Genomic DNA, 27,238 nt, shown 5'->3' on the forward strand with positions numbered 1-27,238 from the left:
ACAACCATAGAGGTAAATCATATCTTGCGAAAACATAAACGCACTAAAATTTTGCAAATTTATGTCTGATATGCTGCTTGCGAACTGCTAGAGCACATTGGAGATTGAATTGGTTACAAATGTTTTCCTTGGTTTTACCAAAAAGATAACCATACTTTGGTGAAGCTCTATGTACATGTCAAACCATCCATATGCCTGTGATATTCGTTTTCTTTCCCCACTAATTGAGCACCAAGTATCTTCACATGCACAAAAATAAATAATATATATCTTAAATATTTGTCCTACTCTACAGTCTTACGCTATGTTCTGTGGTAGTGCAAAATAATGGCTCCAGGTGGATAGTCTATGTGATGCAGACTACTAGCAATTTCAAAGTCTGTTCCCTTCCAACAATGTCAGCATATTGAACAATTCTCCGCTACGAAAGTGTGCAGTACACTTTCCTAGAAGGAGGCGTAATCATAAACAGGGAATGGAGTCTCTAATCTGTCACCTTCTTTCTGTGGTTACTATTGTATGTAATTTACGATCAATGCATTTGAACGATAAGAATATTTTGTGGCCAGCACAATCCTTCCTCAAAAGTTCTTACACTCAGTGTCATATTTAAGTGACTGGGAGCAAAAGGGATAACAAGTACATTAAGCTTCATTGCTCCCATGTGTTAAGCACGGCGATCTCATCCTAGCTCAGAGTTTCAAGCCACTCGCATCAATATACTTTCGTAGCACGTCCAAAGGGCTTGAAGCTTGAGCACTGCCATGGGCAGTTGCAGAGGCGAGTCTCACAGAAAGCACAGCATTCCTTGGCTTCACCTTACGATCATTTCGACAGACAAGCAGGCTCTGTTTGCTTGTGCCGCAAGCTGCTGCTACCTTGAGGGCGCTGTTCGTGCATGCTATGGCATGGCGTGGTGGGCACAGAGCTGGCACAAGCAATGCGCAAGACCGAACTTGACCTGCTAAATATCAGAAAGCGTAATGAGACCACTCGAGTCGCAATGGCATCATGGGGCAGAAGTTGAGCTTTGCTGGAATATTGGAGTTACCGTGGTAGCAATCACAATTTTAAGATTGGGTTTCTGGTGGTTCCATGGCTGAAAAAGAGGGGGAGGGGGAGATGAACCATCGCTGCTACCACACATTTGATTCCGACTGGGGGAGCTTGACCACGCCCACACCCCCACCCAGTCTCCGATAGTTCATACTGCCGCACATGCGCCACGACTTCGTGTCCGGGTCGTAGACCTCCACCGTCTTGAGGTACGTCGTTCCGTCAAAACCACCCACAGCCATGAGCCTACCGTTGACCACAGCAAGGCCGACCTGTGAAGGTTCAAGGAAAGTAATATCAGCTCAAATGAGATGAACATTCTTATAGTACTGACATAGATGCTCTTTGTGAGTGGAAACCTCATGAAGATTATAGTCATTTCTTATTTGCTCAGGACTTGCCTCCAGTATATCTGGGCCCCGTCTTATAAAGCCTTCAAATCAATCATAAGTCCCCAAATCAATCACAACTTGCATTGCAGCTCTCAAAAAACTTGTGATTGATTTCTATCACAAGTCTTTATAAGATAGGCCCCTGGTCAAATGATTCAAAGATATAGTCTCAGTATGTGCCATAATTACACATTTTGAGTAATACTTTTTGTTCCAGTAACTGTGTGCTTTCTTTCAGTTGTGGTCTTTTCCTGAATGAAGCGATGTGAGAGGAGGTCTTACCTTTCTGCGCCAGGAGTGCCACTGTGTGACAGACATGGCGCACTAAAAGACTCCATTATTTTTGATATTGTTAGTTGTTGTTGTTGTTGTTGTTGTTGTTGTTGTTGTTGTTGTTGTTGTTGTAGTAATTATTTTACAAAACCACCCTGTATCAATATCTGAACGTTATATTTTCCTGCTCAGAAATGTTTGATCTTTCAAGATAAACTGTATGAGACAGGGAAAGCAATTTTGAGCAAAATAGCGGCTGGCTTGTAAACTGAACCATCCTGAATTGGAAAAACGCTGTTCCAGGAGCCATTTAATTACAGTAATCATTGAATAAGAGCCAATCACAATGAGATGAACATTCTTACGGTATGGACAGGTCTGACAGAGGAATCAAATGTACTGTGTGACATTCCATTTCTCATGGAAATAGCCTACCCAACCCAAGATAAAGCACAGACATGCACAGACATGCACACATACACACACACATGATATCCTTACAACATTCGACATACCAGTTGATTAACAGACAGGTAATAAAAAACAGATAAACAGACAGACAGATGGACATACAGATGGAGAGACAGAAAAATAGAAAGATAGTGCTAGATGGATAGATATATAAACAAATAGATATTACACAAAGTTCTCTGCATATTAGAGAGAATGGGACACCTTCGATATGGACTGACACCCACAATGTCAAGAAATGATGCCAAACTCAACTCACCCCGCTCCTTCTCGAGTTCATCGCAACGATCGGCTTCCACGTGTTGGTGAGGGGGTCGTAGCGCTCGGCGCTACTCAGCTCTGTCTGTTCGTCACGCCCGCCCACCGCGTACAGCATGTCGTTGTAGACCGCACACCCGAGGTGCTTCCGTTTGGTGCCCATCGGCGCCACGGGCGTCCACTTGTTGGTGCGAGGGTCATACTTTTCAACTTTTTATTGGAAGAAAAAATTAACAATCAAAGAGAAATAAGCACTCGATCTCTTCAACATTAGCTACCATTTACGAAAAACCCCAAAGTTTCTGTCAACTATGAAGCTAACAGATCCTCAATGTAATGTCTTTCATCTAGGGGCTCATGACAGATTTACAGAGGTTCTTTTTCTCTACTAAATGAACATTGGTCTTCTTTTTCCTGTTATATCCACCGGCATTGTCTGTGCTTTTTCAGTAATCTTTTAAGATACTACATCTCACCTCCAAATATAATAGAAGTTTGAAGCTGTGCACTTCCTACTTATGTATGGCACATCTTGAAACTTACCACAAAACTAAGATTCAATTTTCAGAAATATTATCTTATCACAACATTCATTTTCAAAAGTTCTCTGCCTACTTATACTACAGCATGATTGCACAGCCTGAAATCTATTTACCAGAAACCTTGCAGAATGATGGAAAACAATTATTATTATCATCCATATCCGGGTTGAATTCTTAATGCAGCCAAAATGTTCCATTTCCAATGCTAACATCAATCCACCAGGTTATGTGCGGTCACACTTTTCCACATGTGCACCTTTATAGAGATTTCACCTACAGCAAGATTAAACATGGACTTCTATTTGAAATCACATTCTACTTCGCTTCAAAGTGGTATTGCACTGTGTAATAGCGCCACCTTGTGTCAGAAGTATGAACGTGTTCAGCAATAAACCACAATACAGTGCAGTCTATAACCCGGCACCAAGGTGTACACTCGTAGTGTCAATCCGAGTGAAGATATCACAAATATGGCGACGAGGTCGGGATGAGCGGAATCCCAAGCTTGTTTTTCGAGTAGATTATGATGTCTACCGTCCCACTGAGATGTTTTTGAGGACTATTAGTGGAGTTTAAGCTTAAATTTCCGACTGATTATTTTTGGATTCAACACGTACCGTTGGTGAGACTGTCAAGAATAGGAATCCAAGATGGCGGCGCCCAGTGGCTACATTGGACGACTGGGTGAGTTCCAACAAAGTCGTGAGACTTTTAGTGCCTATGTGGAACGTTTGGAGTTATTTTTTGCCGCAAACAATATAGTAGAGATAGATGCTACTGATGAAGAGTCTGTGCGTAAAAACTGTGAAATTCAGACCAAAATGAGGGCAATTTTTCTCACTGAAGTTGGCCCTGCAGTGTATGAAACTGTCAAAAATCTCCTGGCACCGGGAAAGCCAAAAGACACATCACTCCAAGTGATACTGAATAAACTAAGGGATCATTTTGACCCTAAACCGCTGGAGATTGCGGAAAGCTACCGTTTTGGCACTAGATGTCAACTGCCAGAAGAGGACATCGCGAATTTCGTGGTGGCATTGAAGAAATTATCAATCCACTGTAATTTTGGAGATTTCCAAGATCGTGCTTTGAGAGATCGGTTTGTGTGCGGTCTTCGGAGTGAGAGGATACGCAGCAAGTTGATGACAATGTCCAATCTTACTTTTGATGTGGCATGTAGCACTGCAATCCAGATGGACTTGGCTGAAAAAGGGTCTAAGGCAGTGCGCCCGTCAGCCTCAGCGCAGCACCAGTCATCAGGGGAAGTTCACAAGATGTACCATCCCGCCCAAAAGACAAATAAAGCGAAGTCACCCAAGTCAAGCACAGGGACAAGTAACCATGGTAACAGGACAGGGAAGCCTTGTTACCGATGCTCAGGACAGCACTCGCCAATGAACTGCCCATTTAAGAATGCAGAGTGCTATTCGTGCAAGAAGAAAGGGCATATCGCCAGCGCTTGTCGAAACAAAAACAAGCCTACTTCAAAGCAGACCAGATCTTCAGGATCCACAAGCGGACATCGTCAATCACTACATACCCTCGAGCAGGAACCTACCACTGAGGAGGACGAACTTGCTATATACACGATATATAGTAATTCAACAGCTACCGGTAAACCAGCCAGAGCACAAAATGGATCATTTTCAGTTTGTGTGGAGCTAGGAGGAGCCCCTGTAACAATGGAAATCGATACCGGAGCATCAGTGAGTGTGATACCAGAAGCAGTGTACATGGAAAAGCTGAAGCAGATTCCTTTAGACGCGAAGCGAATCGAGTTGCGCAGCTACTCTGGAGAGAAAATCCCAGTGTTGGGTAGCGTTCAGGTCCCAGTCACATATAAGGGGCAACAGGCCGATTTGCCGTTGGTGGTCGTCAAGGGAGATAAGCCAGCATTGTTGGGTAGAAATTGGCTACAAACCTTGAAGCTCAACTGGAGTGACATCTTCCATGTTCGCGTAAACTTCAAGTGTGCGGAGGACGTGATCAAACAGCATCCTAAAGTGTTCAGCGCCCAAGGAGAACAAATCACAGGTCACAATGCGAAAGTTCGTGTGAAGCCGGACGCTAGTCCCGTACATTGTAAAGCTCGTGCTGTGCCGTATGCACTCAAAGAAAAAGTAGAAAAAGAACTGAAAAGACTTGAGTCTGAAAACATTATCAGCAAGGTAGACAATAGTGAATGGGCAACACCCATTGTAGTAGTACCTAAGTCAGACGGAAGTGTCAGAATCTGTGGTGATTATAAGGTCACCATAAACCAGGTACTGGAAGGTAACATGCCAGACACACTACCCACTGCAGAAGATCTGTTTAGTACCCTCACAGGCGGGCAGGTCTTTACCAAAATGGACTTGACAAATGCCTATTTACAGTTAGGTGTAGATGATGAATCAAAGTCTAAACTGACAATCAATACACATTTGGGTCTATTTGAATTTAATAGGCTTCCTTTTGGCATATCCACAGCTCCTGGAATTTTCCAAGGGGTCATGACAGAAATCCTTGAAGGGATTGAGGGTGTGGTATGTTACCTCGATGATATCTTGGTCTCAGCTCCAGATAAGAGCACACATGATGAGAAACTGCTAGAGGTACTGAAACGCCTCGAGAAACACAATGTTCGTGTCAAACCACAGAAGTGTGAGTTTTTCAAGGACTCAGTAGAGTACTTAGGACACAGAGTTGACAAGGATGGCTTGCACCCCATGAAGTGTAAGGTGGATGCCATCAAGAACGCGCCCACCCCCAGGAACATCTCTGAGCTCAGATCATTTTTGGGACTCGTGCAGTACTATGGGAAGTTCATGCAAAATTTGGCTACCATATTGCACCCTCTAAATGAGCTCCTGAAGAATGATGTACCCTGGAGGTGGACACGTGAGTGTGAAGAAGCGTTCAAACTGTGCAAATCTCAGTTGGCAGAGAGTACCATGCTTGTACACTATGATGTAAACAAACCAGTGAAGTTGCAGTGTGATGCCTCACCATATGGTGTAGGGGCTGTGATTTCACATGTGTTAGAAAATGGGGAAGAGAGACCCATAGCCTTCGCATCCCGAACACTCAGTACCAGTGAAAGAAACTATGCGCAGATTGAGCGTGAAGCGCTTGCTTTGATTTTTGGTGTTCGCAGGTTTCACAAATACCTCTATGGCAGACGGTTTGTAATTGAAACAGACCATAAACCATTGACAGCCATTCTAAATCCAACTGCGCATGTTCCAACACTGGCTGCAGCTAGGATGCAAAGGTGGGCCCTCATACTGTCAGCATATCAATATGACATTCAATACAGAAGGTCAGCGGAGCACGGTAACGCTGATGCAATGTCTAGGTTACCCCTGGCATCAGAAGTGACTCCAAACCCAGAGGACTTGTTCTATTTCTCCTATGTAGATGAGTTGCCAGTCACAGCAGATGACATTAGGAAGGCAACCCAAACAGACAAAGTGTTGTCAAAGGTGAAGGAGTACGTACAAAATGGATGGCCAAACCACATGTCAAACATTGAACTCAAACCATTCTTTGTACGGAGAAATGAACTCTCAATAGATCAAGGTTGTGTGATGTGGGGATCTAGGGTGATAATCCCTGAGAAGTACAGAGACAAACTGTTAGGAGATCTGCATGATCAGCACATGGGTATGTGCCTGACCAAGAGCTTGGCGAGAAGCTATTTGTGGTGGCCAGGTCTTGATAAGGACATTGAACATATAGTAGAACAGTGTAGTACGTGTCAAGTAGTAGGAAAACAACCCCCAAAGGTACCATTGCAGCCATGGAAATGGCCGAGTAGAGTGTGGCAGAGGCTACACATAGACTATGCAGAGATAGAGAAGCAAAACTTGTTGATTGTGATAGATAGTCACTCCAAGTGGGTTGAGGTGTTTCCGATGAACAAAACAACCTCAAGCAAAACAATAGACGTTTTGCGGGGATTGTTCGCATCCTACGGTTTTCCTGAAGAAATCGTGTCTGACAACGGACCCCAATTCTGTTCAGAAGACTTTACCCAGTTTTTGAAAAACAATGGTGTAAAGCACACTAGGGTACCCCCGTACCATCCAGCTTCAAACGGAGCAGCTGAGCGCACAGTGCAAATTGTGAAACGCGCGCTAGTGAAGCAAATGCTTGACCAAAATCCAAAGAAAAGACAGTTATCACTGTCACACAAATTAGCCAATTTTCTGATAACATACAGAAACACACCTCATACCACTACGGGGCAGACACCAGCAGAACTGTTCCTGAAAAGAAAACCAAACACAAGGTTCACACTGCTCAAACCAAACTTGGCTAAAACTGTAGAGGAAAAACAAGAAAAACAAAAGGAAAATCATGACAGAGGTAGAGTGAAAGAAAGATGTGTGGAGGTATACCAAAAAGTTAAGGTGAAAAACCAGCATCAAAAGTGGGTGAAATGGTCACCAGGAAGGGTTGTGAGAAAATGTGGGCCAAGAACCTACATGGTCAAGATGTTCGGTAGTGGGAAAGTGAAAATGGTACACATTGATCACATGATGACAATGAAAATGGCTGAGTTAGGAACAGAGGAGAAACCAGATGAATCAGAAAATGTGACTATGACTGAAACACATGCACAAATGCATGAAAATGAAGTACATGAACGTACAAATGATAGTGAGGGATTGAACCAACATGTAAATGGAAGTTCAAATGTGAGTAGCAGTCAAACTGCTGGACTAGAGATTAGTGAAACAGATGTAGGTCAGAGACTGACCCCACCGCAATCAGAGGTAGGTGGGTCAGCCACGTTTGGACAAGGAAGGTATCCAGTCAGGAAAAGAAAACCTGTGGTCAAATTTGATGCATAAACAGAAATGCCAAAATTGTAGTTTATGCATTGTTTGTTTTTGTTTTAATGTTATGTTGCTAAATTTGCAGATGGAGTAATGCAAAATACAGCAATAACAAAAGTGTTGCACAAATAATCTGTTCATACAGTGGGCTCTTGTAATAACAAACTCATTGGGCCCATTACAAATATTGTGTTTGTCAGTGTTTCCCTTATAATGAGAGTACACTGTATATGTTGCAAAATTTTGGCATACAAAAGAAAAAAAAAAGGAATTTGAAACAGTTTGCAAAAAGGCATACATGTATCTAATTTTAAGTTGATTTTTTATTATTACAAAAAAAATGTAGCACTAATGCAATGAAAGTTGAACATACAGGTAATTATAGATTATACCTGAAATGTTTTTGTTAACATTCAATTTTTGTACATGCATACATGTACATTCCTGCAAACTTACAGCTGTTTATAATCTGTAGTTTAAGTTTTAAATGTTGATAAAAAAAAAAAAAAACAACAACTGGAATTTATATTTAAATAATGCCAGATAAATGTTTCATGAAACTGAGTGTTTTATGTACACCGGAAGTTGAGTTTAAAGTGGCACTGATAACATGTATAACAGATTTGAAAACTTATAAATATAAGTGTATATTGTACATGCGGGTCACAGGAGATGTACTACTTTATTAAGAAGTCACATGACAAGCATGTACTTATCATATTTTGAGGATGTATTTGATTGAGATTGAAGGCATCACAGATTTTGATGATATTCTAAACTCACATTATAACTGGTATTACTTTGGTTACTTATTTACTATTCTAAGGTGACATGATATTTGATTGTATAATGATAGACACACACACACAAATGAGTGAAAATGACTATAGGACACATTTTGAACAAAAGCACAGTTGTAAACATTTTCTATGTGAAAGAAATGTTTTATTTAGAAAGGAAAAGTGATCCTTTATGGAGTTAACATTTTGATATTATGCATTGCATGGGTAACAAAGTTATATGACAAGGCAAAAAAAAAAAAAAAAAAAAAAAAAAATGCATAAGCCTGCATTACAGTTATTTTAGCCTTTTATATATATTATATTGTACCCACACATGTATTCACATGTATGTAAACAGAACTTTTTTTTATTAAGAAGGGAGGAGTTGTAATAGCGCCACCTTGTGTCAGAAGTATGAACGTGTTCAGCAATAAACCACAATACAGTGCAGTCTATAACCCGGCACCAAGGTGTACACTCGTAGTGTCAATCCGAGTGAAGATATCACACACTGTAAAGTGCACCGCTCCACCCTACATCTGGAGCATGCGAGGACGAGAATTTGCCCCTTACCTGTGTTGAGAGGGGAGGTGCCGTCTGACCCCCCTACTGCATACAGGAAGCCCCCTAGGACTGCTACTGCCACACCCAGCCTCCGGGTGCTCATGGAAGCCACCCGAGTCCACCTGTTTGCGTGGGGCTCATATCTATAAACACAAGAAATAACAACAACAATGACAACAAAAAACAAAAAACAAACTAGAAATGTCGCTATGGCGACTGGTATGCCTCCGCCATAATGCATGATTCTCTTAATAGGTCTATAGTACATGTGGACAATGTGTGATTACATTTTCACAAAATTGGCAAAATATTAAAATGACATGTTTGTCACAAATGTATTGAATGTTTACCTTCCTTGACCTATGTTTAATTGGATGAATAGGAGAGCATGTATTTGGGGATTTAAGAACTTTAACTTGACATTGACCATTTCATAAGTTTATGCACTTAGTAATTTTCAAGGTATGGAGAAAAAGCACAATTTCTGTATTGAACAGTAAATTGTTATCATTTTCATCTGGCCTTTGATTTATAAGAGAATCACTGTCAGGCAGAACATACATAAATTCAGCATAGGTTTCAAGATAACTTGAGCCACTTCCGAGATATGGAGAAAGAAGTAAGTTCAGCACTTTCACTTGATCTTTGACCTTTTGACCTTTGACGTTCTTGGCAAAAAAAAAATCCCAGAGAATCTCTATTGGGTTATACATGCATACATCGAGTTAAAAAAAAAATCCTGCTGGCATTGCATAAATATAAGGAAAATAGTAAAATTTTGAAGTATTGCCCTTGACCTTTGACCCCTGACCTTTGACCCCATGAACCCTAAATTCCCTAGATAACCACTGCCAGTCAGTAGATGCATATATACTATGTTCCATGGAGATACCTTGAACAATTTCCAAGATACAGAGAAAAAAGTGAAATTTTAACATTTTGCTTGACCTTTTGACCTTTGACCTTTTGACCTCATGACCCCAAACTTTCACCAGAGAATCTTCATTGGGTAGTACATGTATACACTAAGTTTCAAGAAAATATCTTCAGGCATTGCATAGATATGGGGGAAATAGTAAAATTTTAAGCATTTGACCTTGACCTTTTGACCTTTGACCTTGAGCATGTGCACCCAAAAGTTGATAGGCACAACTTCACCCCCTAATACACATACATGCCAAGTTTCATTAGGATACCTCAAAAGGTTTTGGTAGTTACTCTGTCCACAAAATTCATTACGGACGGACGGAAGGACGGACGGACGGACGGACGGAAGGACGGACGGACGGACGGACGGAAAGACGGACGGACGGACGGACGGACGGACGGACAACCCGAAAACATAATGCCTCCGGCACCACTTCGTGGCGGAGGCATAAAAACTTGCACCTTATGCACAATTTGACAGTTTATCAGGCAATAATGGTCACATCTTTTGTATCCTTCAGGAATCTCACACTTTGATATTTCTTGTAAAGCATCATGACAATGGTTGTGTTAGTTTTTTACCAATTAAAAAACAACGCAACAAAATCTAAATACATGATGCATATTCATGAGATATACATGTAGACTAACATGCATTATGTTTATTTCATGTCAGTCGTGTCAATACCTTTTCTGCTTCCTATTTAATCGATGAAATTATGGTACATTCTTCAATTTCTAAGCACAAAATAGTATTTTGGTGTCATAACAATTTTTGTTCTTACTAAAAGAATCCATATGTGAGAAAGCACTCACATTCTGACAGTGCACTGACACATCAGGCAAAATTGTATAGTGATTACCTCACTATCTCAATATACAAATGTGAGAAATGTGAGAAAAATTTCAGAACCAGCAGGAATTACGTAACTTTTTTTTCTGATCAAGCTTTCACAATTGTTTGCTTGAATTCTCTCCTTTTATCAAAGTCAACATGAACAGAGACTCTTGAGTTTCCCTTTAAGTTTTCTCATCATCTCTGTTTTATCTGTGATATGTGTAGCCCTCTCAGCCTTATATTCTTGCAGTGACTGATATCTACTCAGCATTATGATAATGACCCCTTCCAGACACACCAGCTGCTTGCTGCCCCCTCCCACAAACCTATGCACACCCTCTCACCTCTCCACAATGTTGAGACAGGACACCCCGTCCTGGCCTCCCACGGCATACATGTACCCATCCAGCACCGCCACGCCTACACTGGTTCGACACGTGCTGGTGGGGGCGACGTCGCTGCTCCACTGGTTAGTCTGAGGATCATACCTGCATTGAAAAAGAAAGGGCATATCCTTATAAGTTGAGCATTTCTTGCTGCTTTGTTGTAGTTGTCATTTTCCTCCCACAGAACAGGATGTCTGAGCGGGTTACAATATACTGACTTCAAACAGGTAAGTGAAATATGGGTTGCAAACAAACTACAATGCTTGTTCCAATGTAGGCACAGTCCTAGGCAAAGGAAACTATGCTGGTAAACAAAATGATACCAAAGCAATACAAACAATTTGGGTGGACACAAAATAATGAATTTTAAAAAGTCTGCATTCACGGAACTGAATGACAGACTTGAAAACACAAATTCAGAGAGCAAAGCAGATGGACAGATTGAAGTCCCTCTTGAGTTGAGTGTGTAATGCGCATACGTACACGCTACACAGGAATGCTGACTTTTGCAGCTCCTATTTGCACCTGACTGCTGTATAGTTTGAATGGAAAGAAGTGGAGTCAATGAAGAGTTGCAGATGATGCATACTGTAAACGTCAATATTTTCGCGCGATTAATTTTTCGCGCTGAGCGGCTCGAAAACGTATTCGCGGGTTCTTAAATTCGCGCTCCGCAGCAGGTTACTTTACTGTAGTACACATTCACTGCTTTCATCCAAAGCCTCTGCTACATAGCTTGCTATGCCAGCGTACGACAAGCGACGTAGCGAGCGGCTCGACTGCGAGTACAAGCACTCAAATACGTAGTACAGCTGTGACTCTACTAGTACCGTAGTCACGGGGGACTGTAGCATCGATGCGTGCGGTGCACACATGCATGCTACAGTACACAGCAATCTAGGGTATCGTCTCTTCGCACAGTACTAGTAGCGTAAACATGCCTGTACATTGTACTACGTAGCAGTATCATCGATGAAGCGCACACAATTCATCCCGTTCAAAATGTGCGTAGAAAATTGTGAAGATATATTCGCGCGTTTTTGAATTCGCGCTAGCCGAGCGTAGCGCGAAATCCGCGAAAATTAATGTACCGCGAAAATTTCCACGTTTACAGTATTATGAATATATCATCACAATTCTTCTTCAACTATTGGCCACTGTTAAATACAATTTAACATTTAAATTTCATTTATCTCAATTTGGAATAACTGGGCAATGCCTAAGCCTTGACAGATATTGGAAGAAAATGGACGAAACACTAATAGTTCTCATGGGTGTAAATTGACATAAGCTTCAGCAAGCCAAATATGATTTGATTTGCAATCTTTAGACAGTGGTTGAAGCTTCCACACAGAGGGATACATTCTCTCATAAAGAAGATATTGCATCATTTACTGTACCTCTCTATGCTGTTGAGGTAGGATGCACCATCGTGTCCACCCACGGCATAGAGGAGGTCATCGAGCACGGCGATTCCCACACCACAGCGCCTCTTGCACATCGGCGCCACCATGCGCCACTCGCCGCTCTGGGGGTCGAATCTCTCCACGCTGGAAATGGCGTCACCGCTACACCAGCCACCAACTGGGAAAAAACAACAACAACAACATGCACTGGAATGCTCTGAATGACTGGACACACATGCAATGTCCTCTGCATGAAACTGAAACAAGTCTAGCTAGCAAAGTAAGTCCGCATATCATTCATCCGAAAACGAAAGCCCATGATTAGCAAAGCCCTATCTTGAAGGTACAAAAGTGTAGGGAGAGTTTGATGTCCTGAGTGACTTCATAACTCTGGCTGCCACAATAAAGTTTGATATCACCATACTTATCTTTTCAAGATCAAATATTCTGATCTTTGGTTATTTGTTTCTCTGACCTTTTATTTTCCATCTTTCTTTTTTCTTTTTTTTCTTTTTTTTTTGGGGGGGGGGTAAGGGGATAGGAATAAGGGAATAAATAGATTTGTTTTTTAGTCAATACAGTCTCCATCAAAGTGTTTGCATTTGCACTGACAAAAATTATCTTCTCTCTCTCTAGATGGATTCATTTATTGTTGCTATGTCTGTCAAAGGTTGGTAAGTTTATTACCTGTTGGGAGTAATCTTTGTCACGAAGGTGCACATATACAAATTTTCATATGTCTAAAAATAGGTTCATTACAATACATTTGACATCTTCAAATTCAAATCATATGTCTAAAACATAGGCTGACAACAATATATTTCAACATCTTCAAATTAAGACTCATCAAAGTATTAAAGGACTAAATTGTAGTACCTGCAAAGAGCACCTCTCCACATCGTATGGGCTTGCGTGGCCTTGTCCTGGGGCCCTGCATGAGGGGCCTCTCCTGGGGAAGGAGTAGGTAGTTCTTGGCCTCATCCACCAGGTCTCTGCAGGCCTCGTCACTGCGGATCAGCAGGTCCGAGCTGACCGTACCCACCAGAAATTTGGGGTTGAGGAGCGGCAGTCTTACATGCTGTAACACCTGGAGAGATGGGTTAATTTGATGATGATGATAATGATAAGCAATTTGAAGATTGAGAGTTTGAATTTATGCCAAGATGAGAAAACAAAGTAGTTTCAAATATTTCCAGCAATCTTGTTAGTCTTTGTAGCACATAAAGTCAAAATGCCTTGCTCAAAATCTTGAAAGAAATGTAACTGTGTACCTATATCTATATAATGAATACTTCTCTTCAAAGCTATTCAGTAACCTACCTTGGAACATTTGACTGACTGCCAATATGCAAACTTTTACCGAGAAGATGAAACCCAAAAAAGCCACACATCTCCCCCAAGAAGTAAAAATAATATTTGTCTGTAATACACAATTGTCAATCTACTAACATCATATAACTCATTTCATTTTATCTATTGTTTTTATATTTATCCTGAAAATTTGTTTGTTCTCCAAAGTTTTGATGTTCTACACTTTTGTGTCTAACTTCTGCTCCTTTCTTTTATTCTTGTAAAAATATTAAATAAATCTTTAAAAATCTTCAAAAAAAAAATTTCACTGTAGAAAGTCTCCTGCTGATAGCAAGCTCTTACTGTGGCTTAATCAATTAATCAATTAAACAAACAAACAAACAAACAAACAAACAAACAAACAAACAAACAGACCTCTGCCAGGTGCGCCCTCCTGTCTGGGATGCTGTACTTGACCCACGAGATGATGGCGTTGTACACCTGCTCCTCACTGTGGACGTTGAGCTCGTCGCTGGAGATGATCTCCATGAGTTGGTTGACTGGCAGGAGCATGAACTCCTCACTCTCCATCACCTTCGTGCCATGCAGGAAAAAAAATAATAACAAAACGTACATTGCACATGCTGTCAATTTCAAATCCTTTGCTGAGTCTGGTCACAAAAATTGGCACAATATCTGGTATCAACAGCTGAAACATCTTGTGATCGGTTTCGACCATTAAAGTATGGTGCTTATCTACAAAGGTGACAGTGAAAGACACCAATATCCTGTACTTGGCATGATGTATATTGGACTGTTGGGAATGTGTTGTCATGTGTGAATAGCAAACTGAAGTGTAAAGATGACAACTTTAGATGAATATAGCAATCTACTCTTCACTGCATTTGTCAGACACTTACTAGAAACCTATCATATTGACCAAGATGAGAAGATTGAAGTTTATTTTAGATAAAAACATGTCTGTCTTATTACCTCTCATTTTGATAATTTGGAAACTATTCCTCATTGTCAACATGTGCTTCAACACTGGTAAATACTTTGATCTGGCAAACAATCAGGTGCTAATGTTTACCATTTATTTCACACTGTTTTTCAGTACAATCTACTTCGCATTGTAAACTTCATGTTCACTATATTACGTGCAGAGGGGAATAACATTCATACGCACCTGGAGAAATTTGTGCTGGGTGAACTTGTCTGCAACCCTGAGCAGATCTCGGCAGGCATGCGTGTCGGCAAAGGCCCTGATGCCGAGACAGTTGGATGGATCGAGTTGGCGCTTCAGAAATTCGCAGCACGCCTCCTGGATCTCGGACAGCTGCAGGAGGCATGCGGCCGGCAATAGAGTCTGTACATTGCTCTCCTCCACTGTCACGGTGGACGTGTACGCAAAGTCCACGAGTGCCTCCATGGCACGCTCGTCAATGTCCCTTATTGTCACCTCCGTCTGCCTGCTCTCGGCCAGTTCCCCCGTGAACATTGCACGAAAGTATGGGCTGCACGCTGAGAGAATTATCCGGTGGGCGTAAATCTTCATGTCGTTGACGTTGATCACAACGTCGCAGAGTTCGCGCTGTTTCCGCAGTATGTTCGTCATCTCCAGGGTGTCCTTCGGGTGTCGGTCCGACACGTAGACAAACTTGGACTGCTGGGGCTGCGTCTCAAATACTTGCTGCGCTCCTGCCATGATTACATTCATGGAACCTGAAGTCTGCACAGGAAAAGAAATGTGTCACATGTTTGGTTTTGTTGTTTTCTCTTCTTTCTTTGGAGAAAAGTGAGAGCATTGTGCCTCTACAGGCTATGTATGGATGTTTTCCTATACATTGTACATCTAGGACGATTGCAGGAAAAGCGGCAAAAGGCTAGTGGACGGCACAATTCATGAAGAAAGTGCACCCGTAATACCTACAAAGTGATTAGTTTCCTGACAAATATGAGTACCCACATACTCTTTCATTGTGGAATAGTAATTTGGAATATATGTACAAGATCAGGTTAGTTTTGATTTTATTTTTCTCTTCATGAATATTTGTAAAATGATGTCAGACTTCACCTTCATGGGGCTGAATCGTGCATGGAGAGGTGAGAGCTGCAAAAAAAAAGCCCAAAAAATTGGGATCAGGCCGATAGGTAAGGCAGCCCTGCATTGAGCGAAACATGCTGGCGCCCATGTTTCGGTGGGTTGCTGCACATGAGTCGATTAAAACTCAATTTTTGTCAAAAAGCGCAGACAGAATTTTGTCTTTTCATCATCGAGAGTGGACATGTGTGAGTAAAAAAAAAATCTCTGTGCAAACTTGCCACAATTTACATGTCAGATGAGAGATTCATGAATTAGAAGTGGACAGGGGGCCTCATGAGCACTCCTCATGAGGAGGAGGGATCCATATGAACAGGAGCTCCCTCATAAGACAGTTTCCCAGACTGACATACACTGCCTTTTTTTTAAAATTAAAGTTGTTAGGCTGCATTAGGCATAATGCACCTGTCAACGTAAAGTCCCATTCTACTACCTGCGGACATGGGTGCGTCATGGTCATTCTTTTGGATGACCATATATGTGGTTTTTTAAGCACCCCTCAGTTACTTTTTTGACCGACAAAACAATGAAAGTGATGCACATCTCAGTCACAAATACAAGGGACATCCTTGGTAAATTGAAGCATACCAAAGTCAAAGTCTTGACGCACATCTATAAATATGGAAACAATTTTTGCATGCACTTTGAAAGCATTAATTTTCATTTTACTTTGGTTCGTTAACATAATTTGTAACAGTTCTGGTTTCCCTAATACCCTGTATCGTATTAAGTCACTGTGCCACAATGATCCACATTCTGTGTAATCCATATTTTTATACCAGCTGTGTGTGTGTGTGTGTGTGTGTCAGTGTGTGTGCCAATGTGCAGAAGGCATGCCTTATGTGTGTGTTTCTTGCTCGGTTGAACACAATACATGTAGTTTACATTTGATGAAGGAATCATGGTGTCTGTTACAAGCAGAAAACAAATGAGTCTGCTTCGATTACTTTAACACCCTGTTCCCAACCCCTATACTGTAAATCCATGCAATTTACATGTGTGCACAAATTCCTTTGCCCTTTTGCTTTGCCTGTCGGCATGCATGGGTGTCAAGTTTCCCCCTAGCTACCAATGTTGTTTTTCATATCATTATCTTTTAACATTTTGCTTCACCTTACAAGAGACACATATTTGCTGTTGTTTGCAAGTGGACATATATTTGCTGTTAGGAAGTGGTTTGGTGTTTGCATTTTTTTTTTCATCATTCGTGTGATCATTGCAAGGGTGGGAAGAGGGGAAAGAGCAGGGTGAGCCAAGTACAAGATGAGAGGGGCCAGGGAGAAGGGAATCAGAAGATGGAATGGTCTGCTCAGGTGAGTTGTCTTTAACACTGGCAAATCATCAGTTAACTAGTATTACAAACACAAGATACTATGGCGTACTTAGGAAAGCAGAGAATTAGGAGAAGGTAAGGAGAGAAAAAAAGGCAGAAAATGGACAACGGGATGACTTCCATGCAGACTCAATATAAAGCATGTTACCCTTGATTCGACCGTTTCCATGAATAGACCACTCTTACGAATATAAATTCCCTGAAATTCATGAATAAAAAATGGCCCAAATCAAGTGCGAAATTCAAACTATGCAACTACCTCCACACTTGTTCCGAAGAGCACAACAGTGGGCCACATCGTCGGACCCCAGAAATCATTGTCGCGACCCTTCCAGGTGAGCTCGCATACACAGTTCAGCGGGTAAGTAACTGCTAAGTACAGTTGCTAGTTGCATAGCAACACATATACATCCTGTACTTGTTTCATTCCAAGTTTCGAAGTTACTAGTCCGCTTATCTGCATTGAATCTGTAGAGCGTGTACACCTACAGTGACGGTGGCAGCAGTTTCTGAGATAACTTGTGCGTTTACCCGCTAATTATATTTTGCATGCCACTGTGCCAGAATTTGTGATATTTGCCATGGTTCGACCGCAACGTGTATGCGTTGAATCGCTAGCACAGCGTTTCGTCCGCACGTGGCACGCGCACTAATCCATTCATAGGCGGCGCACGGCAGTACATCACAAATTCGAAGCATAGACATATGGGGTTGAACAATGATGGCAGCGCAGGCGTTCGAATCATGCACGCTATTTTGCTTAGAACTGCAATTTAGGCCTTCAAAAAATGGGTAACTTGCTTTAATACTTTCGTTACACACAAAGCCATCTATCTTGCTGTGCCAGTGCATTCAGCATGAGCAATTTAGAATGCGCGCACACACATACATACGTACACGCAACACAAGCACGTCGCATTCAGGATCGCACACAGCACAGGAGATGAGCAGGTAAAACAAGTAAACATTTAAAGTACAGTATCGCAATCAGTGCACAATACATGTAAAGCGCACCTTCATCAAGAGGCTCATACCCCTGGGAGATGAAATAACCAAACATGTGCATAACATATAAAGTTATGTAAAAAAAAAAAAAACATCAACATGTGTAACTACATCCATGTTATATGGTTAACAAGACTAGAGTAACTGCGGCAGTATGTGGCCGTGCAGCCGTGCGCGGCAGGTACAACATACACGGTAATATACCGCCATACACAGCACTGCACTGTTACATGCACACTACACATAACACACTAGCAATCAACAAAAACCAACCGATAAAATGGGCACGATCTCTGACGAAAGTGAAATTTTCTCACCTAAATGACAACATATCGCATCCAAAATGAAATTTTTGGTACTTCTTAACATAACAGTTAAGAAACAATGGTCCAAGAAACTGGATTTTTTGTCGTTTGCTCGATGTTCATGGATTTTGAAAACATATCCTCACGTAAAATAGAACTTTCGCGAGCCGATGTGGGCCGCCATTTTTTTCGGAAAGTGGATGTTACCATAAAAACAAGAGACCCGCGGGTCTAGCGCTCACCTGAGTATCGCAAGTTCACCTTTCACGCAGTCACTAATCTAAATTATTCACAGCTCTACCAAAATTTGACCAGGCATTCTCAAGTAGAAGATGAAAATGTACAATAAGGGCCCACATTTTTAAAGATTCCTTAATTGGGGGGGGGGGGGGATTGGGGCCCCCTGGGGCCCTCTGGGTCGGGCATGGTGCCCATTTTGATAAATTGAGATCCTGACCCCCTAAGGATGCTACCTGCCAAGTTTGACGAAAATCCATCATGAGGTTTTCAGGAAGAAGATGACAATGTACAATTCAGGCCCCCATTTGGACCTTCCCAACCAACCCCCCCCCCCCCCACCCCTGCCCCCAAGAGGGGCACCCCTGGATCTCCTATGAACAAACTCGAAACTACAGTCATTAATGTACTAACTCATAGTATTATCTTAGCTCTATAACTCCTGATTCTAGAGAAAATTTTTAAAGATTCCTTCATTTGGGGGGTTTGGGCCCCCTGGGGGAACCCTGGGTGGGGCATGGTGCCCATTTTAACAAATTGAGATCCTAACCCCTTAGGGATGCTACCTGCCAAGTTTGGTGAAAATGGGTCATGGGGTTCTAAAGAAGAAGATAAACATATACAATTTAGGCCCCATTAGGACCCCTCCCCTGGGTCCCAAGGGGGGCATCCCTGATTCTGCCATGAACAAACTTGAAACTGCAGTCATCAATGTACTAACTCATAGTATTAACTTAGCTCCATCACTTCTGGTTCTAGAGAAGAAAATTTTTAAAGATTCCTTAATTTTGGGGGATTTGGGCCCCCTGGGGGGCCCCTGGGTGGGGCATGGTGCCCATTTTAACAAATTTAGTTCCTAACCCCCTAGGGATGCTACCTGCCAAGTTTGGTGAAAATGGGTCCTGGGGTTCTCAAGAAGAAGATGAAAATGTACAATTTAGGCCCCATTAGAACCCCTCCCCACCCCCTTCCCCTGGGTCCCAAGGGGGGCGCATCCCTGATTCTGCCATGAACTAACTTGAAACTACAGTCATCAATGTACTAACTCATAGTATTAACTTAGCTCTATCACTTCTGGTTCTAGAGAAGAAGATTTTTACAGATTCCTTAATTTTGGGGGGTTTGGGCCCCCCTGGAGGCCCCCTGGGTGGGTCATGGTGCCCATTTTAACAAATTGAGTTCCTAACCCCCTAGAGATGCTACCTGCCAAGTTTGATGAAAATCGGTCTTGGGGTTTTCAAGAAGAAGGTGAAAATGTAAAAAGTTTACGCACGACGCACGACGCACGACGCACGACGCACGACGGACGCCGGACGAAGGGCGATCGCAATAGCTCACTTGAGCCTTTGGCTCAGGTGAGCTAAAAAATGAGAAAAACACGAGAAAGACATCAACAACACCGCCAGAATTGCGATCTTGTTTGCGGCCAATGCATGTGCGCCCGCTATTTTCACGTGCTTTCACAATGGGAATTGGCGCTTACGCAATGTTCGCGAGACATGTGAAGGCGTTCAGCTTAAGATCGCGGAGCACACGCGTATTGCATAGGGATTGTACATCGTGCCGCAAGCAGAAATACTACGTCGCATATCGCCCTTATCGGCGAAAATTGTGCCGGGTTTTGCCCTGGTAAATCATGAAAACTGCGTTGGTCAATAGTAAATTTCTTTTATGAAAACAATTGCATTAATGAATAATCTTGTCTATGATATATGAAATGGTTGAAAATAATTTGCCTGATTTGTTTACAAGTTGGAAAAACCCTTAACAATGCTTAAACTCAGTCCGGGAAACCCGCTCATGAGGACTGTCCCTCCTCATGAGGACTGTCCCTCCTCATGAGGACCTCCCCCCGCCTCATGAGGCCCCCCGGGGAACGCCTCATGAGGCCCCCCATTCACTTCTTATTCATCTCACATCTGACGTATAAATTGTCGCAACTTTGCACGGTGGTTTTTTGTTACACACACATGTCCACTATCCATGATGAAAAGAAGAAAAAATCCTGTGTGTTTTTTTTTCAAAAATCGAGTTTTAATCAACCGATGCAGAGCACCCATCAAAACACGGGCGCCAGCGCGTTCGCACAATGCAAGACTGCCGCACCTAGTGCCAAAGCGGCCTGATCCGACTAAATATTTTCGATGCTTTTTTCTGCGGCTCTCACCTCTCCGCGCACGAATCAGCCTCGTGAAGCTGAAGTCTGACATCTTTTTACACAAATTCGTAACGAGAAAAATTAAATCAGTACTAACCTGATCTTGTCCATATATTCCAAATTACTATTCCACACTGATAGAGTAGGTGGGTAGATGACATTCTCCAGTTTGTTAGCAAAATAATCACTTAGTGACTTTGTAGGTATGACGAGTTCACTTTCTTCGTCAATTCCGCCGCCCGCTTACCGTTTGGGCGCTTTTTCTGGAATCATCCCGCAACGCGACGTACGTCGCATCACATCACGCATCCAGCACATACCAGTCGATTTTTGAAAAAAAAAACAGACAGGATTTTTTCTTCTTTTCATCATGGATAGTGGACATGTGTGTGTAACAAAAAATCACCGTGCAAAGTTGCGACAATTTATACGTCAGATGTGAGATGAATAAGAAGTGAATGGGGGGCCTCATGAGGCGGGGGGGGGGGGGGGGAGGTCCTCATGAGGAGGGACAGTCCTCATGAGGAGGGACAGTCCTCATGAGCGGGTTTCCCGGACTGAACTGCCGCAAACGGGATATTTTACTCTAGTAAAAACTGCCCTTCTTTTCTCAAGAAAAAAAAATTTGGTAACAAAGGCAAAGCGGCATTGATATTTATGCAATCTAATAACGAGAGCAGATGTGGAATAAATTACTGTATGCCCTACATCTGTATAAAATCTAGACCTCACCACCCCAATTATGGTTAAGGCAAACTGAGATTCGTTGACCTGTTGTTGTATCAATGGGTCCGTAGCCAACACAATCATTAGCACATGGGACCATTCAAATGGGCTTGGTTTCCTCTTCATATCCATACGATTAGTTAATGTGATTATTTGCCAATAAAATGTTCTTAAAATACATTAACATGACACGTAAATATGGTAGAAGTAAAATATCATACTTACGATACCAAACGTCAGTCCTTCTGAAGTCAGACAACTAATAGTTTATACATTTTCACCAATATTTCGGACAGCAACAGAACAAGAGGACAAGAACAGCAAATTTTCTGGCTCACTGCGCATGCGTGCTGCATTAACCTTTTTCGCGATCGCGATCATCATTTACGTACAGAAACAAGTCGACATCGCATCGAAACTCGACGAGCTAGCTGCACGCGTGAAGCCATAGCAAAGTCGTGAGCTAAAGTCGCGTGGTTGTACGATCATGTACGATTGCGCTCGCATGCATGCTTCACACATTTTACACAGCTTGCTAACTACTCAGTAGCTAGCGGCGCGGCGCGGATGGATGCATGGCATAGGTAGCTAGCTAGATCAGCATGCAGAGCGCAGCCAACATCGTGATAGCCTAGCTTACGGAGTGAGAGAGAGACTCGTATAGCACAGGCTGACTACAAATATCACCGAGACTGTTTGGCGTTACAAAAACTGGAGTGATTTCCAAGTATGGTAAGTTTTTGGGCGTAAAAGAACCAGGTCCACAGTTAGTTACACTCACTAAACACTGTTTGAATATAAAAATTTAGGGTCCTACTAACCACTGGGGCACTGCACTGGCAATGCAGTACTCAGGTCTCAGTACAAACGCCACCAGCCGGCAGCCGCAGCTCAGCCACTGCGAACCAATGCAGTGGCAGTGCGATCTGACCAAAGCAGAGGGTAAAGCAAAGCTGCAGATCACTGTCCCAGGGCTGCCAACATTGGAAACTAGTTGAGAGTGAGACTCCCATAGGCCAATGCTATGATTTAGGAGTCAAAATGAGTGAGATCAATAGAAATGCATGCAAATGAAATAAAGTTTTAGAGTGAGAAAGGACCAAAATGAGTGAGTATCACTCTCGATGAGTGAGAGTTGGCAGCCCTGCTGTCCTCTCTCTACCAAATTCTGGAGTCACTCATTGGTAGCGCGCAGCGGTATAACTGGTACAGTGGTAGTGCACTGAGTGAAAGCTTTTACAGAGTACAGAGTGACCAAAAAAATAAAAAAGGTCCCGTCATTTTGAAGTTGCCTTGTTTAAAATTACATTACAAAGCCCTGCCCCTGGCGCTGTACAGACGTCGCGACAGGCTGCGCATGGCATCTGGTCTGGTTGGGCTGCCCGGCTAGTAAGTAGTATGGAAGTATAAAACGAGCGCGAAAATTCATGCTGCGAATAGACCACATATTTTACAGTATCTCCGATGTCCTTACGATCTTTCGGTCAAGTTTGAAGTAGCCACTAAAATTGTTCGGGAATTTTGATACCACACCACTTGGCTTAATACTAATGATAGTCTGGTATTCAGTAACATTCAGCAATAATCTTGATTTTTTTTAAATTAATAAAAAAAAGAATTGCTTGATCAGAAAAGGGGTCAACACTGTGTTATGAATTTTTATTCTGTGTGTGTGTGTGTGTGTGTGTGCATATCCTGTTGTGTGTGTCTTTCTGTGTGCACGTAAGTTGTAAATTCTCTCAAAATTTGTTTTAATATGGAAATATAATGCCAATGGTTAGCTTCACCCAGCCACTTGCTACAAGCAAAATTTTGCAGTCTTCAAAAGATTGTTATTCAGACATGCATGCAAACATGCAAAAGTTTATGAAAAGGGCATCAAAAATGCTGGGGGAATAACTCTACCAATGGTCCAAGATATATCACAAAACCACCCATGATTAGATGTTCTTACTTCACAAACTAGACAACTTCAAAATGATGGGACATTTTTTCTGACTCACCCTATACCTGTATAACTAACTGGCTGGCCTTTTCACACCACATCATGCCACCTTGTCTGCTCTGTACATATCTGGATGACACTGGCAGCTTTGCAATGGTGACATCACTCTCTAACTTGCCTTTTGCAAGTCTACATAATTTCCCCTGATTCAAAGAAGAATTGAATTTGAATGTCACTTGCAGGTAACTGCAGTAGAATTGATTCTCGCAAATGGAAGAGTGGATTTGTCATTTCTTATGGTGTAAATTATGTTTCATGCATGATTGTTCATGTCATGCACGGAAGGGGGTTGAGCCCAATCCCTGTCAATCTCGTAATTCTTTGTACAGGATCCACCCTATACTTTTGGGCAGTGGGGTGAATTATCAGACAGTGCAAATTGTACTTGTGCAATCATTGTTTGATTATGAATTGCTGTTACAATGTATTTCAGTGCATGCTATAATACTTGGTATCTGGTACAAATAGTGCTGTTTTCAAATCTATCAAGCACAATTTTATCACATTTTCAGGCATTTGCTAGCTCAAAGTAGATTAACGTTAGGTTCAGTACACTTAACTTGTTTTCCATACATTTTTTTTTTTTTTAATATCCAGGTAGATATTTTGTTGACAGTAATGAGTAATACCAGTAATTTATCTATATTTTGTGAAAAAATACTTGCAGAACCACTAACTGAATGAATTGATGGTGGAATTTGTAAGAAAAGGTTCTGTGAAGATAAAACTAATAGGGCCATTGTGACATGATTGACAAACCTGATTTTTGCATTACTAATTGTGTAAGTAATCTATACTGTGAACAGTTTGCATGCCACCCATGGTTCAAATGACATGGTTTTGTTTTGCAATATCATTTCTTATTTAATATATACAGACTGTAAGTGTGCAAGGGATACCATACACATGCATTTATAAAAATAATCAAAATGTCCTTCCATCCATCATTACCTGTCAGATGAAGATATTTTCCAGGAGCTTCTACAATGTGTATGTAACATTCACAGTAAATCTTATCCCTTTCTATGTTGTTTATTTGATTAATTTCCTTTCACTGCAGTTGTTCTATTCCTTCTTCAAGTCCCTTGTGGGAAAGGATGTGGTTGTAGAGTTGAAGAATGACCTCAGGTATGTCCATTTTGATTACTTGCACCCCTTTTGTCATTTAACTGCTATGAGCAAAGAAGACCTCTACTGTACTATACACACATCCAACTTTCATACTTTCTGGAAATTGATTTTGCACTTGGAAAACTGTTGGTCATGATATTCACTTACTGTTAAAAGTCTTTGTCAGATGTGATATCCTATTGTGTTGAAGTAGAGGAGAAAGAGGGGTAGAAAACAGTGCCTTTTCTTTGCATCTTTTAAATTCTCATCAGTCACTCACTTAATAAGTAAGTGACTGATGAGAATTAAACTAGAAAAGTATAATTTTGAAAGCCTGGATAGAATACTGGCAAGGCAAAGCGAGCAATTCTTAAAAAAATAAATAAATAAATAAAGATATACAGAATGTTCAGCCCTCAGAGAGACATCATGTTTTTAATTTTTAGGATAAATTCAGTGATATTGTAGTTGCCAATATAAGGAAAACAGCTTTCCTAGTTAAAGTCTACAAAGAACCCTTTCATAAGGATTTTTTTTTTTTGAAGATAAACTTGTGACAAAACATACAATCACAATCTTTACTTGATTGTTTTGAGCACTCTCAATCTGGCTTCAAATGATTTCATAAATGTTTCTCCCCATTTGTCAGGTCAATTGCTAAGTAAAATTATTTTGACCTCTTTGTCATCGTCAATCTTTATACCCTCTTTTTTTTTTCAAGGAAATTTCATCTAATGGAGGTGTATCTTTCTAGCACTGCATTGCAAAAATGTGTGTATAACCAGGCAATAGCTGATGTACATTGTATATTTGTGTTTTGTGTGGTTTTTTTTTATGTCTACAGTATATGTGGTACGCTGCATTCTGTGGATCAGTTCCTTAACATCAAGCTGACGGACATCTCTGTGGTCGACCAAGACAGGTATCCACACATGGTAAGTTGTCTCTTTGACCTCTGACCCTTGACACGCAGAGGGATAGCGCAGTTGTTTGTCCAGAGAGCACTTCAGTGATGAATCAGTTCCTTTCAAATCACATGCACCTCAACAGACCAAAGTCACACACTTTCAAGTGGAAAAGAAGTGCGAGGAAAATAGAAAGGGAAATTGCGCAATGATGTAAAAATCTAAAGCTGGTTAAAAGTTGATCGACCACCAACTTTTTTTTAGGAGTTTAATCACTATAAAACCCACATTATTAAAATCTGATGATCCTTGCAGTTTCAGTATTGTAAAAATATAGCCTTTTGAATATACATTTAAAAATTTTGAGCAGATTTTAGTCTGGATTTAATGGATCTGAAAAAAAACCTGTCGCCAAGCACATTTAAGGTGAATTGAGCATACAAGCCAATTCTCAAACCTTCTGCACAATGTAGACAACATTTTTTGTGTGTCAATAGTTTTGGCTGCTGTATTTATTTTTCTGCAAAAGAGGGCATTAAGAAAGTCTTTTTAGGAAAACAAAGAATGTTATACCACTGTAAGGTCTGTAACACATTTGACAGTAATGGAAGTTTGAATATGCCTAGTTCCTGCAAAGTATGGACAAAAACAGTGTGAATCAGTATGGCATGGTATGGTTGGGTGAATATTGAGGGACTCGTGCTTAGATGGTATCATTCCCTTTCTATGATTTGTGCACCTAAAGTGGCAACTGGCTGGAATGCTCCCCAGGAAGTAAAGAGTGAGCACTGTTGGTACTGAGTGGAAGTAATGTAGGCATATCCAGTGTTCAGGATGATAATAAGAGTATGCATGTGCCTTGAGCACTCTACAGAGTGGATTTGGTGCAATATAAGTCATTATTCTTCTTCTTATTATTCTTATTCTTATTCTTATTCTTATTGTTATTGTCGTTGTTGTTGTTGTTTTTGTTGTTATCATCATCATCATTATTATTATCATTTATTCATTCACTGAGAGAAAACTTTGTGTACCCTCTGATTCAGCATTGTCAAAATGTACATTTCCTTTTTTACTGGCCTGTGTACATAATTTCTTGCACAATTTGTTTACAGCTGTCAGTCAAGAACTGCTTCATAAGGGGCTCGGTGGTTAGGTATGTTCAGTTGCCGGCGGACGAGTGCGACACACAGCTTTTACAGGATGCCGCTCGGAAGGAGGCCTCTCAGAGCAAACAGTGACCTCCTTGAGACAAGACTATTGACTCAGAGACGCTGATCATGAAAACAGTGATGTCATACCCTGTGTGTATGGATGCTGTGTGATGCATTATGAGAGATGC

The 27,238-nt window shown here is 41.4% G+C and overlaps 2 protein-coding genes across 2 annotated transcripts; one reads left to right on the forward strand and one right to left on the reverse strand.

Annotated features, from left to right (window-relative positions):
* Positions 1 to 755: 755 nt before the first annotated feature.
* Positions 756 to 22,204, reverse strand: LOC139743760 (kelch-like protein 20). The gene is made up of 9 exons (XM_071654216.1): positions 22,102 to 22,204; positions 15,198 to 15,740; positions 14,444 to 14,602; positions 13,595 to 13,805; positions 12,713 to 12,896; positions 11,271 to 11,414; positions 9,171 to 9,304; positions 2,452 to 2,660; positions 756 to 1,328 (listed from the first exon to the last, which is right to left on the reverse strand). Exons 2-9 carry the CDS (start codon positions 15,726 to 15,728, stop codon positions 1,137 to 1,139), a joined length of 1,764 nt encoding a protein of 587 aa, XP_071510317.1. The 5' UTR covers positions 15,729 to 15,740; positions 22,102 to 22,204; the 3' UTR covers positions 756 to 1,136.
* A 514-nt stretch (positions 22,205 to 22,718) lies between these two features.
* On the forward strand, positions 22,719 to 27,238 carry LOC139744437 (U6 snRNA-associated Sm-like protein LSm2). Its single transcript, XM_071654877.1, has 5 exons — positions 22,719 to 22,818; positions 23,193 to 23,248; positions 24,942 to 25,009; positions 25,836 to 25,926; positions 27,012 to 27,238. The coding sequence occupies exons 1-5, from the start codon at positions 22,719 to 22,721 to the stop codon at positions 27,135 to 27,137; spliced, it is 441 nt and encodes a 146-aa protein (XP_071510978.1). The 3' UTR covers positions 27,138 to 27,238.

This window comes from Diadema antillarum, unplaced genomic scaffold (assembly GCF_040938485.1).
Source record: "Diadema antillarum isolate AM-2024a unplaced genomic scaffold, OU_Dant_1.0 scf00000035, whole genome shotgun sequence".
Lineage (NCBI taxonomy): Eukaryota > Metazoa > Echinodermata > Echinoidea > Diadematoida > Diadematidae > Diadema > Diadema antillarum.